Source organism: Pteropus vampyrus, unplaced genomic scaffold (assembly GCF_000151845.1).
Source record: "Pteropus vampyrus isolate Shadow unplaced genomic scaffold, Pvam_2.0 Scaffold41, whole genome shotgun sequence".
Lineage (NCBI taxonomy): Eukaryota > Metazoa > Chordata > Mammalia > Chiroptera > Pteropodidae > Pteropus > Pteropus vampyrus.
In genome coordinates this window covers 2915652-2928905 of record NW_011888822.1, presented here as the reverse complement: position 1 = coordinate 2928905, position 13254 = coordinate 2915652, and the positions used below count along the sequence as shown (strand labels likewise).

The window sequence follows — 13254 nt, the reverse complement described above, 5'->3', positions numbered from 1 at the left end:
ACACTCTATCTTGCTGATTAGGGATTATCCAAATCTAAGTGAAAGTCCATTTTCTGTGAACTTATTGTCCAATGAGGTGTGAATTATTTATCTTATCCCTCAACCCTGCAGCCTTTCCAAAAGATAAAGTTTCCAGGGAAACAGTGAACCCACCATGGGTGGAAACTAGGGAGAGGTATGTGAGTCACTTCTCAGTTGCAAAATTTGGGAATTTTTCAGTTCCAAGAAATATAGTAATCAAGATAAATAATATTTTAACACAACATTTTTAAAAATCAGAATTAATGCAAAACAATCCATGATCAACAAAATATCAAAATATTAAAGACAATATCCAATTCTGCACTTATAAGATCCCACCTCACTTGCTTCACCCTAATCTTGGCCATAGTGAACCCTGATATTACAGAAGAGACATATTATGTGTAAGGATTTCTCTGCATGAAGTCTGTGTGTTTGCAGGGCAGAATGTGTGATATGAGTATATCTTCATATTAATTACCTAAGTTTACAGTAGAATTAAAACCTGAAATTTCTTTGTGTCATATATTGAAAGTACCTATGTCTGTTATATTTCTGAGAATAATAACAACAATCGTGGCTAAATTTTATTGAGTGCTTACTATATGACAGTCACTCTGCTAGGTACTTTATGTAATTATCTCTTTTAATACTTACAGTAATCCTATGGCGTAGGTACTGGTATTAACCCCAAGAGGAAACTGAGAGTCAGAGAGTTAAGTAGCTTGCTTGAGCTTACCCAGCCAGTAAGAGGCCAGCCTAAGTTGATGCTGTAACTTATCCACACAGGGTTTGAGAAATCATTCATTATTCGTCTGAATCCTTTTAATCCAATATTTAAATCTATGTCAGTATAGTTTAAAATGTAGGATGATTTTGTAGGTTTGGGTGATGATTTACCACAAAACAACTTTACAAGAGAATTGCATTGCTAAGAGCTACTCGTGTGTCCTTTAAGATATATATACAATTTCAGAGATAGTCCAATATGAATCATTTCTTCCATGACCACATGGCTTTCCCTAGTCACTTGCTTTGCTTTCTCCCTTGTTTTGTGATAGTTCTTGGAAAGAAAGGGAGGGGGGGAGAGAGAGAGATAGAGAGAGAGAGAGAGGGAAGAAGGGAGAAAACAAAGAGAGAGAGAGAAGAGGGGAGAGATGATGGTGATGGTGATGGTAATGATGATAGTGGTGGCAGCATTTATTGAGGCCTTATCATGTGCTAAGTATCGTGATGAGAGTTTTACTAACATTACTTCATTTAGTCATCAAAAAGCCTGTGAAAAGCTGATTAATCCCCATTTTCTGATCGGGAAACTGAGTCTCTGAGAAATGTAAGCAGCTCGCCCAAGAGCACAAACCCAAGCAAAAGACAGGTAAGGCCTCTGCTCTTAATGAGTTTAATGGCAAAATTTTAGATCGGCCTTCCAGCTTCTCTTAGAGCCTTCAGAACTGGTTGCAACAACTGGAGACACTCCTAACTTTCCAAGGGCCTCATTTTCCTTCAGGCCATAGCTATGTTTGATGTCCTTTTTGGTTCCAACTCCAAAACCCTTACAGAATTATTCCCAGAGGGCATACTTTAAAGGTGTCCAGAGTACTGGGAATTTTATTTCTCCAGTGTGTTTTTTTAGGATTAAAGCAACCTTACTTAGAATGTTTCCAATTAATATACTTGAACTAAGGGGAGGCAGCAAAGAAGTCACGATTATACTTAAATACTTGATACATGTCATCAGCTCACAATTTTTATTTCTAAGAGTTTACCAGAATTTTGGTGCCCAGTCGTTAGGCTATCTCTGGAAAAGGCATATCTGAATCAAAGAGAAAACAGAATGAGGAGAACTAAAAATGTTATATTAATTTCCTCTTTTGAAGAATCATAACAAATCTGCTGTATTAACATCAATCTCAAATAAACCAAACCTGATTAATAAGCACAGTAAACTGCCCAAGGAAAAGCAGGAACAACCCGGACACCCAGTAGTCTGCTGACCAATGTTTTAACAATCAGCTTTCTGGGAGGGAGAATGCCCTGGATGGTGGTGTTAGCCAATTTCCATGGTGTAAAAACTCCCACCATGGCCTATTTCTATTTATCAATGTGTTATCCCTGCAGGAGGAGTTTGGAAGAGATGCACGGGATCAACTCTCATGACCAGCATACGGTTATCGTAGCCTCTTGGGAAGGAGTAATTAGAGGGTCAGCTATTTCAGTACAGTGCCTGATCCTGGAGAATTGCCAGCTTTGTGACCTTGGGCAAGTCGCTTTACCTCTCCGGGCCTTTGTTTCCTCTTCTTCAAAGGATGCTATGGAAGATCCTTTTCACCTCTAACATTTTAAAGTTCTAGAAGGCAATGACTCCTGCTTTCTCCGACAACCAAATGCCTTTAAGCTCCTTTCTGGAAAACCAAGTTAGCGCTGTGCTGCATCCAAAAGTGCCGCCAATTTCATCTACTGAGCATAAGGTTTGGAAAGGAGTGACTTCTCCCTTTTGCCTCTTTAAATGTGTAGCCAATGGGGCATCATACATTTTTTACACTTCTTTTGCTAGATGTGAGATCCAGGAGGAAAAGCGTGGATGTTCCAGGGCTTTCATGTTCTCTTGGGGTGGGAATCTGTGAGTGTGATACACTGATCCACTGCTATATGCATTTCCTACCTCTCTGCCCTTTCAGCAGCAGAGAAAGAGTACTGATAGTATTCTACCTTTTCGTTTTTATTTTTTACTACCCAAAAGCCATTTACAAGAATGGGAACTACTTATATAAAACAGGGGTGGGGGTCGTTATTTTTTTCCTGAAAGGTGGCACGTCTCTCAGCAAAGAGAAAAAGGCACGTTGCACAAGGCTTGCTGGCAGTGATATAAGCCAGCGCCGGTTTGCCTGTTGTCACAGCCAAAGCAAAATGCCACCTCTGCCTAGAAGCCAGAGTGCCACATTCCTCTTTTTTGTTCCTGAGATGCACCCGTCATGAGGCCCTGGGCTTATAGATTTGGCTAGGAGGTCATCTGGGTTTCTTGAAGGTTATCTTTCGATCCAAGGAGGTGGCGGGGTGGGGGGGGGGGGGGACGGGCAGGGGGCGGAGGAGGGAGAAATTATTGCTCATAACTCTCAAAATGAATTATTTGAGCCCCTAGATTGCATGTCAGATATGGCCAGTAAATGTGGAATTTGAGGCCAGAGGTGAACACAAGAGCGCCTCCAGTTGCTGAGAGTAAAGTAGGGCTGAGGACACACCAGTGACCCAGTGATATTCCTGTCCCTGGAGTCCTTCTTAACAAACCCAGATAAAGTGACAGCAAAAGCTCCAGAATCCCAAGGCAGGAGGTGCCAAAAACACCCCCCAACAGCCACTACCCACCCCTGCAAAAAAAGTTTCAGTAAAATGTTCTCACTCTTAGAGGGGAAAACCTGTCCATGCCTGAAGCAGTTTGACCTGGGCGAAGCCCCTCTTTCCAGGGAGTGAACTGCAAATCTTAAGAAAAATTCCCCACTCCCATGGCCTGCTCCCTGGGGAGGGACAGAAGGTTCCTAAAACTGACAGTTTCGCCTTCATGATCTTTAAAAGAGCAGAAGTTGGCTGTGAGGCTGCAGTGCTGCCTTGACTGGGGTAGCGTGGTCTCTGCGGCTGGGCTCCAAGGAGAGCCACAATTGGCTCTGATGAGGAAGGAGCCTAGAAATGAAAGATTTCAAAGAGGGCTTCCGAACGCCATGGCTGAGACTGTGTCGTTTCTTGCAAGGTGAAACTTGGCAGTTCTACCTTGCAAGTAAAAACCCAAATTAATTTTTTTAAAAGAAATTAAGTCAGAAACAAGGTTTCAGAAAAACTGTGAGTGTTAGGCATAAACTGATTTTGGATGATCTTTAGGTGAGAAAGGGTGGAGTTACCATCAGAAACATGTTTTTATTTATGCTTTTCAAATCCCCACTGGTGTGCAATGTGTGTGCGTGTGCATGTGTGTATGTGTGTGTATGTGTGTTGGTTAGCATGAGAATATGCAGCATCTCGATTCTCTAACCACTCTTTTTCTCTTTCTACATCTTTTCTGTGCATAGTTCATATAGATGCCCTATAAATAAATATATAGGTCCATCCACACCTTTTCATTTTATTTGTAAATTGTTTGGTATAAGCGGCAATGCGTAATGAAACCTGGTGAAGTTTAAAAGATTAGATTTTTTTTCATACTGACACTTCATAACACTGTTCATATGTCTCCGAGTGAGATTTATGAATATATGAGCAGTACTGCAAAATTATACCGCACCAGAGACTTCCTGCACCACAGGGGTGGCAGTCTAAAGTGACACAGCTTCAAGCATTTTTCACAGACAAGAAGCAAAATTTAACCCCCTTAAGGGGAAGTATGATTTCAACAGCTTGAAATGAGCTCATTTGTAGATGTTTTTTTTTCTCTCATCTTCCATAATTTTTTGGTGTTAAGATTAAAACAGATTGCACAGCCAACGTAAGGGCACATAAGCTGCCCAGAGTATAATTTGGCCCTTAAAGAGAAACTCTCCTTCATTGTCTTTATCCGAACACCCCAATAAGGTAAATGAAAGTAAACTTTGCCCTAAATTTTTAAGCCTCTCAGCCTGATTCTTGGAATTGTCCTTAGCAGAAGAAGACTGGATTTTTCAAAAGGTAAGTGGCAAGTAACTTCAATTAGTTCAGTGGCGAAGCCTCATCTTCCTGGGCACCCAAGACAATGGCATTAAGAAAGAAACAGTGACCTGAATCTCAACTGAGTAAAATTAACCAACAAAAGAGAAGAATTAGAAGAACAAACAGTGATCTGTACGAATTGATCGTACATGAGATGTGTGCAGTGGAGGAGTTCTGTTTTAGATTCCAAGTATAAACCGATCTCTGTTAGGCTCATCTGGTACCTTGTGATTCTGTGTTGATTAGTGTTCATGATCTCTAGACTCTCAAATTCTCTTTAACCATTTTGTTTCCTCTTGGAACAGAGTAGGGTGCTCAGATGTGGCCTGTTGCCCCTCTGCTCTATAAACACTCCATGATGTGTTGGCTGGAGAACTTTTGTCTCTTTTTTCAGCAATGGTACAACAGCTCCATGAATGTGATCTGCACCTGGTTGACCGACCGGATGGACTTACAGCTTCACATTTATCAGTTGAAAACACTAATTAGGATGGTAAAGGTAAAAGAAAAAAATAATTGTTTTCTTTGCAAATCGCTTACTGAAACACATTTCATTGGCAAGCTGCAGAACTTCGTTAACACAAAGAATATTAGTTTACATTTAAAACAAGACGATTTCTAGAACAGTACCTCATGCAAGAAAAACCTATGAAATCACTTTGGGATGCACGGTTAATTTATTACTCCGACAGCAAAGGAAAATTTAATAAAAAGGAATTTGATGTTTTATGTAGACTGGAAAAATACTTTACGTATTTGCTGTGTAAAAATACTCAGGGGCCATCATACCCTTTGCATTAGACTTTCAAAAGCTGGCTTTTCGTACCACTGTGCTAATCACAACGATTACCAATTTTATTTATGATTTAATTAAATAAAATTTTGCCACAATTGATTTAATAGAAATATTTACCTCCAGCTATTTCTAAATATGTCCTGTGATCATTATCAGGATGCAAATCAATATTGTTCTCGCAGTTAATTGAAGTAGTTTTTCTTACAATGCGTGTGTACAATCCAATGTAAAGGCTCACAAAGGTGAGATAACATACCCTGAAAGTAGCTTTTTTCCCCTGTTCTTGTGTGTACGCCTTGGACTAATGATAATTATTTCAGCGTGAAATCTCAGTGGTTTACATGAAATAATAAGATCACAGAAGGGGGTAAATACGTTTTTGATCATTTCAGTTTCCATTTGATGCTTCACCATAGAGGGTTTTAAAACATTCGTATGCAAAAATCTCATTCAAAGCACAAAGTCTCTTTTAAAATATTTTAACAATAAAACGTAGCAGAATTTCTATTTTTTAACAGTTTGCCAAAAGCGCCCCCCCAACTCTTGCTATTCCCCACCTTCCCCCCCCCCACACCCCATTTCTTAGTCTCTTTAGGATTAGCACCATTTCATTGAAGGTGCTCCTCTACCCCAGTGCTGACTTAAAACCAATTACTGTTCCGTTGAGTGTAATTAAGGAGAATTATTATCATCTGCATTTGATCTCACAAAGAGTCTGCCCAGGAAAGGTTACAGACAGCAGTGTATTGTGGTTCTTAAAAGAGAAATGTATGCACTTGGATTATGGACCCAGCCTATTTTTCATATATTTTTTTTTTATTTCAGTTCCTTAAAGCAAGCTCACTATCCATTATTATTTGACCACCCGAATTACAATTTCTGGTATAAATACTCTTTGGGGAATTTCTATTTCAACCATACTAAATAGACATGAAAAGAAGAGATTAATTTTAATATTTTAAAATACCTTCCCATTACTGATATCTTCAGGTCCGTTTTGGTATTGTTGGAATTAGTAATATTTTATTAAGAAAGAAATATGTCGGAGAGGAGGTTTATTCTTAGACTTCTGCCAAAAACACACAGACAGGAACCACAGGGAAGGGACACAAACGTCACTGCCAAAGGAACCCCTTCACTTTTGCCAAAAGTGGGCCCAGCTTAACTAGTGCCATAGCACAGAGGGATGAAGCAGAATTCACCACCCCTTTACAAAGTACATTACCCGGAGTCTCCTCCAAGGCAAACGTCCAAAGATAATTGGCTTTCTTTCCTGCTTCTGCATCCGCTCCGTTTATTCATCCATTCATTCATTTTTCAGCAAGCATTTGTTCATCCATCCAGCATGAGACAAATATTAGTTGAGCTCCTACTTGTATATTACAAGATGGAAGATTTAAAAATTACTAGATATGGTCCCTGCCCTTAGGCCATTAGGGTCTAGTTGGGGAGCACTCTGCTCTAGAATGTCAGTAAAGGGAGAATATTCAGTTGCTTTCTACCTTTCTTTTTCCTATCATATTCTAGCAACAATTATGTTATGCTTAGTGACAGCACAACAGCTGACTGAAAAGTACAAAATAAATCAAGTTAATTTTCTGGATATCTAGTATATAACATACCTTGCATTTACTCAGCCTCCCATACTTCCCCCTCAAGGTGAAGATACAGTTCAGGTAGCTACCTAGCCTAAGAGAGTTTTATATCTTGATCCATAATCAGAACGATCTTTTCATTTAGCTTCAAAACCAAATTACTTATAAGAGGAAAAGAATGTGCTGTGAAAAATTAGGCTGGGACAACAAGTATAAACTGGCCAAGGGGACATGTAGTCATCCTATCAATAGGCTTATATTATTGGACTTCATTGAGTTGAACTGCATTTGCTAGTTCACTTTGCAGTCATCACAATATATGACCTTCAAGAGGGAATGACATTGTGACTGGTGACACTATGACTGCATTAGATGGACTATGAAAAGCAGAAATCATGAAGCAGTGGCATCGAAGTCCATTAATATTCCCTCTCTTGCTCCCTTAGCAAGTTTCCCATATCAGTAGGAGAACAGACAGCAGAATCAGTAGCTGAAATGATATGCAGTGTGATGAGAAGAGTTGTAGTTAGAAAGAGACCTTTTTCAATAAATTTTTTTATGAAGCAGACAACAGCCAGATGCTTCTGGTCATGTTCAATTAACGCTAAAGGATTTCTAGAAAACAGTCCGTGAGATACCTAAGGAAATCCGAGAGAAATCGCCTGAAGGAACAAAGAAAGAATCTGTGGTACAGTAATACCAAACCATTGTTCTTGAAAAAGAGCCAAATTTCTTCCCTGAGACCATGAAGTTGTGAACAGAATAGATGCACTTCTTTCCCAAGGAGACAAGAAATGAGTCACATGCTTGCAACATATTGATGCGGCATTAGCGCTCCATCTTCACCATAATTGTTGCTGCGCCTAATAGGTTTCATATACCAACATACATATGTCTGTCTTGTGAATGAGACAGAGGGATATGCAGTTACAAGCCTCAAAAATACTAAAGACCAGACCGTAACAGAAATCATAAAATACCATATCACTTGATCCATTATTTATATGTTATAGCCTCTTACACTGCCTATCATAATATATTATAACAACTTAAGAGAAAGAACCAGACCCCCCCACCCCCAAAAAAAACCAAACAATTATGGATCATTTCCCTTTATGGAACTGAATAAACACTAGCTTATGTTCTTTGCTTTGTCTCATCTAATACAGTTTATCCTGTCACGATTTCTCATTTTCTGTCATTCAACAAATCTCAGTTTTCAGTACAAGTGAAATCTGAGCATGATGGCTCTTCATTTGACCACGCTTAAAGTGGGACACTTAGGTGAAGGCCAGTGTTTTCATACCCACACTTGCTTTTTGTCCTTTCCTTCCCCTTCATGGAAATGAGACCTCCCTTATCACTGCATCTTTTCCTTCCTTAGAAAACCTATAGGGATTTCCGATTGCAAGGAGTCCTGGACTCAACTTTAAACAGCAAGACGTATGAAACCATCCGGAACCGTCTTACTGTAGAGGAGGCCACAGCATCAGTGAGCGAGGGTGGGGGCCTGCAGGGGATCAGCATGAAGGACAGCGATGAGGAAGACGAAGAAGATGATTAGAATGCTCAGGCCTCACGTCCTCTAGGACAGAGTCCTGTAATCAGTGCATGTCCTTAGTCTGTTAGTTAACCCCATTAGGGAATTTTCTGTCAATTACCATGCCCATGAGATGTTTACCAATACAGTTGCCATTTTAGCTATGTGGTATCAAGATTAGCAAATGACCTTCAAATCCACCATTTCCTGACCCATGTCTATATGTTTACAAGCAATATGGAGCACCATTCTTTAAATACTGTTCATGGAGAATATATAGTCCAACTGCTAGGCGTGTCCCTGTTATCAGCAAAGTTAAATGATGCTTCATTAATGTACTGTGTATGCATTGACAGTAAATGGATGTGAGGGCGAGTATACCAAGTACTTTCACTTCTTTGTTTCATGTTTGTGGATGCCAGTTATTTAAATGACTACAATATAAATTAATTTAGTTAAGACACATAGACCTGCTTTGTTTTTTAAAAAATGAAAGGCAAGGCTGTGACAACCAACTTTTGTTTTTTTCTGTTTCCCTAAAGCTAAAAACTGAACCCCTGGTGTCCTTGTTAACCCATCCTTTCATTTATTTATCCATATAGTTAGCCAAAACAGGATGGCTCATACCAATGGATTGTTCCTCTCAATTGCCACAGCAAAGGTGATCCTATCATGACTTAACATCAAGCACAGTTCAGAGCAACTGTCTTCTATCCAAGTTTATCTTATTACATGTTATATTTTGCTTTTATGTTTCAATAACCGTGTATGTAAAAAAAAAAAAACCTGAATATTTAAATTACCACTCTAGACTATAAATGTGTTTATAACAAGATATGGATATTTCCTTCAGTAGATTGTAACCATAATTTAAATTATTTTGTTCCACACTGTTTTTTATATCTGTCATGTACATTGCATTTTGATCTGTAACTGCGGGACCCTGGGGTCCTTTGCAGAGCTATTTCTTTCCGTGTAAAGTAGTGGATCCATCTTGCTTTTGCCTTATATAAAGCCTACAGTTATGAAAGTGTGGGAAACTGTGGCTTCTCAATAAATAATTATTCAAATGTCCTAAGAATACACTTTTGAATCATTTTTCCTGTCTCCTTTGAAAGCCAGAACTGAAATGCACAAAGCAAGAAGAGATGGAAAAGAGGAGGAGAGAAGTAATTTCTTCACGTGTTCTCGGAGCTGTTGGAGTGGGTAGTTTTCTGATGCTTGTCTTGACAAGAGACAGCCTAAAATTTTGTGAATTCAGACTCCACTAATTCAGAATCTGTGGGCATTTGGACATGTTGGGCAGATTACGCTTGCATTATAGGATAAATAAGGGTTTGCTAAGCAAGAAAGTAGTGTAAACGAGAGAAATGTTTCTCCTGTACGAAGAGAAGGCCAACAAACTGTTTTTAAGCACCACTTTAACAGCAGTGTTTGCATTCAAACAAAGCGTGTGCCAATTATATATGATTCTTATATATTTGTTAAAGCATTTTACAAGATTCTCTAAGATATGGAACACTCTTCTCATTCCCCAGTCCTTGTCAGCAACATAGCCACCTAGGTTCAAAAGAAATCAAACATTTTGTAGCTGTATCTATTTTATCTGTTTCTGTCACTAAATCAGGGCAACCTTCCCTTGGGGCTGACTGAGGCTTTAGAGAAATGATTGCTTTTCCAATAGGACCAGTTTTTCTCTACAAATCAACCCTTCTAAATAGTATGTCCCACCCTTGTTTAATCCTTGAGGTCTGTAGGTGTAAATCACCAGTACTTCCAGCCCTTAGGGGGATTGTAAGAATAACTCCCATTTATTGAGAAGTTATTCTATGCCAGGCATTTTGCATGTATTATCTCATTTAAATTTCACAACAAACTTAAGAGGAGAGGACTATGATTGTTCTCATGATAGATAAGAAATTAAAGTCAGAAAGGTTAAGGTAATTTGCCGATCATGTTATACAACTCCATATAGAAACATTAACCCAGATATACTAGCCTAGACTGGTGATACAAATGGTGGGGATAGATCATTCAAGTGTGAAAACATCTTTGCCCAATGGCACAAAGTTAAGTTAGTGTGGTGAAGCCAGAATTTAAAAAAATAATAATTGTATTAATTATGTTTTAAATTGCAAAGCTAAAGCATAGTTTCTGCAACAATTAAAAACCAAAAATGAGCAAAATAAAGAGGGGGCAACTGCCCAGTATACAGGAGTTAGAAAAAGGGAAAAAAAAAAATGCTTAGGAACCCTGGAGGAGAGCTGCTTGAATGAGTTAGATAACTAACCAAAAGACATGACCCAAAAGGCATAAAGAGAAGCAAGTCAGAAAATACTGTTTCCAAAAACCAAGGTTAAAAATAACCCTTCAAAAGGGGATTTCACGGCAGTCTTAAACTGAGGGTCCTGTTGAGCAGCATCCCCAGTATGGCTACCCTGGAGGGAGGGCTGTGGAGAAGAAAATGACATCAGAAGAGATCAGAGAGAAAGACTGACCAAGGTTAAGTCTCACGTTGTCTTTGCCACAATCTCAGAGCTGGGAAGGAGAGAGTTTTTGTATCTTGATCTTTATTTTCTATTTCTTTGGGACAGAATCTTAAGTTTTCTATTCTTCCCCTTTTTGTTATTTTTTTAATTAAAATACAACATACATTTAGAACAGTGCACAGATCCTGAGCATACAGCTCAGTGATTTATCACACAGAACATAGTCATGGAATAACCACCAGGTCAAAAAGTAGAACATAATAAGCACTCCAGACATACCCATGCCCAGGCCCCTTTCCCAATCTCTACCTCCTCCTTACTTGCCAGAGATAACCACCGCCTGATTTGAATTTAAACTCTTATGTAATTAGAATCACAGTATATACTTTTCGTGTCTGGCTTCTTATTGCTCTATATTAGAATGATGGTGTATCTGTGGTTCATTTCTTTTCTCTACTCTATAGTATTCCAATGAATGACTATACCACAAGTTTTATTCATCCATGTTAAAAAATTTTATTTTTTTAATTTTGGGCTACTATGAATAATGCTGCCATGAATCCTCACACATGTCTTCTGATGATTAGGTAAAGAAAGGTATGTTCATTTTTAGGAGACACTGTCGGTTTTCCATAGAGGCTCAACGAAGTTATACTCTCACCAGCAGAGTGTCAAAATCCCTGACGACACTAGATATTTCCAGTCTTTTTGATTTTTTTCATTCTGGTAAGTGGTGTAGTGGTTTATAATTGTAGTTCACTGATTGCAAAAATGGAACCAACTGCCTTTTAGCATATGTATTGGCAATTCGTGTAGTCTCTTGTGAAATGCATGTTTCTTGTCCCTTTTTAAAAAGAAGTTATAGAGTTCTTTCAGGACTGGTGGAGAAGAGGCCATAGGAAAAAGTGCCAGATAAATGGTGAGGTATAGAGATGTTGAGGGGAATGGTAACCTGATGGAAAAGCATTTACTGTACTAACAATCACTCCGCAATAGTTGAGTACATACTGATCAGGCACTGCTAGAAACACGCAGGCTCTCTCTAAGCCATTCTCTCGCATCGGCCAACAGGTCCTTTCTAAAAGACAAGTATGATCTTGCCCTTCCTCCATTTAAAAGCATCCGATGTTTCCTCTTGCTCACAGAATGAAGCCCAAGGTTATTAAGGTGGCATACATGGCCATGTATGATCTGGTCTTCACCTAACCCTACAGCTTCCTCTGTTAACTCCACTTCTCTTGCTCTCTAAGTTTCAGCATCTGCTTCCTCCTGTGCACCATGGTTCTTCTCAGTTAGGGCCCTCCCCCTAAGCACCTCATTTCACCCTTCAAAATTTGACTTCCCCAGAGAAGAAATTTGACTTCCCCAGAGAAGAAATTTCCAAATCCCATCTTCAAGTCAGCTTCCGTTTCCCTGGTGTATATCCTCATAACACTCTTTACTTCTCTTTCACAGTATTCGTTACACAATTCATGAATGGGTTATTTACATCATTACATGTTTCATGTAGCATTTCTTTAATTCAAGAGGATGTGGTCTGCACCAGCTTCTCTACTCTATCTTTACTGTATTTGCAAAATAGATAATTAATAAACAAAGACCAAGAGTACAAAAATGTGGATGATCTGATTGATATTCTCTTAGAACCTTAGTCTAGATTATTTGAATCTTCAAAAGATTCATATAGATTAAATATTACAACATTCAGAAAAAGGTGAAGGAAACAGGCTTCCTGGAGGAGGCGGGCCTTGAAGAGCACATGGAGAGGACAGGAAAGGACACAGACCAAATCAGCAGTCGGCGAGGAGATGTGCCACTTGGCTGAAGCTGTTTTTTTCTCTGATGAATTCCCAATGCATCTAGTAAACACTAAACAAATACATGATGACTTAAGATATTAATGAATATACTCGGTGTGTTAGGGCAGCCTGGCTTCATGGACAGATTTATGTAGGGGGTTGGGAGAGATTAAAATGGGAAAGGTGGATTAAGGTTTCAAAGGACAACATTTAGTTTTGTTTGGTTTGGGTTCATTGGTCTGCATAACAGAGAACTATTCAGTATTTTTATTTTTTTTAATATTTAAAGAATTTTTTTAAGTTAAAAAAATTAAATAGAGCAGAATTACATTAAACAAAAAGT

General features: G+C 38.9%; 1 protein-coding gene across 9 annotated transcripts in view; it reads left to right on the top strand.

Moving 5' to 3' along the window:
• The window catches only part of CADPS (calcium dependent secretion activator), a 470394-nt gene extending 460688 nt beyond the window's left edge, over window positions 1–9706 (top strand). For 4 of the 9 annotated variants that reach the window (XM_011358441.1, XM_011358442.1, XM_011358440.1 and 1 more), the window contains 2 exons: window positions 5087–5191; window positions 8468–9706. In XM_011358441.1, the coding sequence (XP_011356743.1) occupies window positions 5087–5191; window positions 8468–8647 (285 nt within the window). In that variant the 3' untranslated portion in view covers window positions 8648–9706. The remainder of the gene's footprint in view (window positions 1–5086; window positions 5192–8467) is intronic. The other 5 variants (XM_011358446.1, XM_023529673.1, XM_011358445.1 and 2 more) reach the window with 3 other exon arrangements.
• The last annotated feature ends 3548 nt before the right edge of the window (window positions 9707–13254 follow it).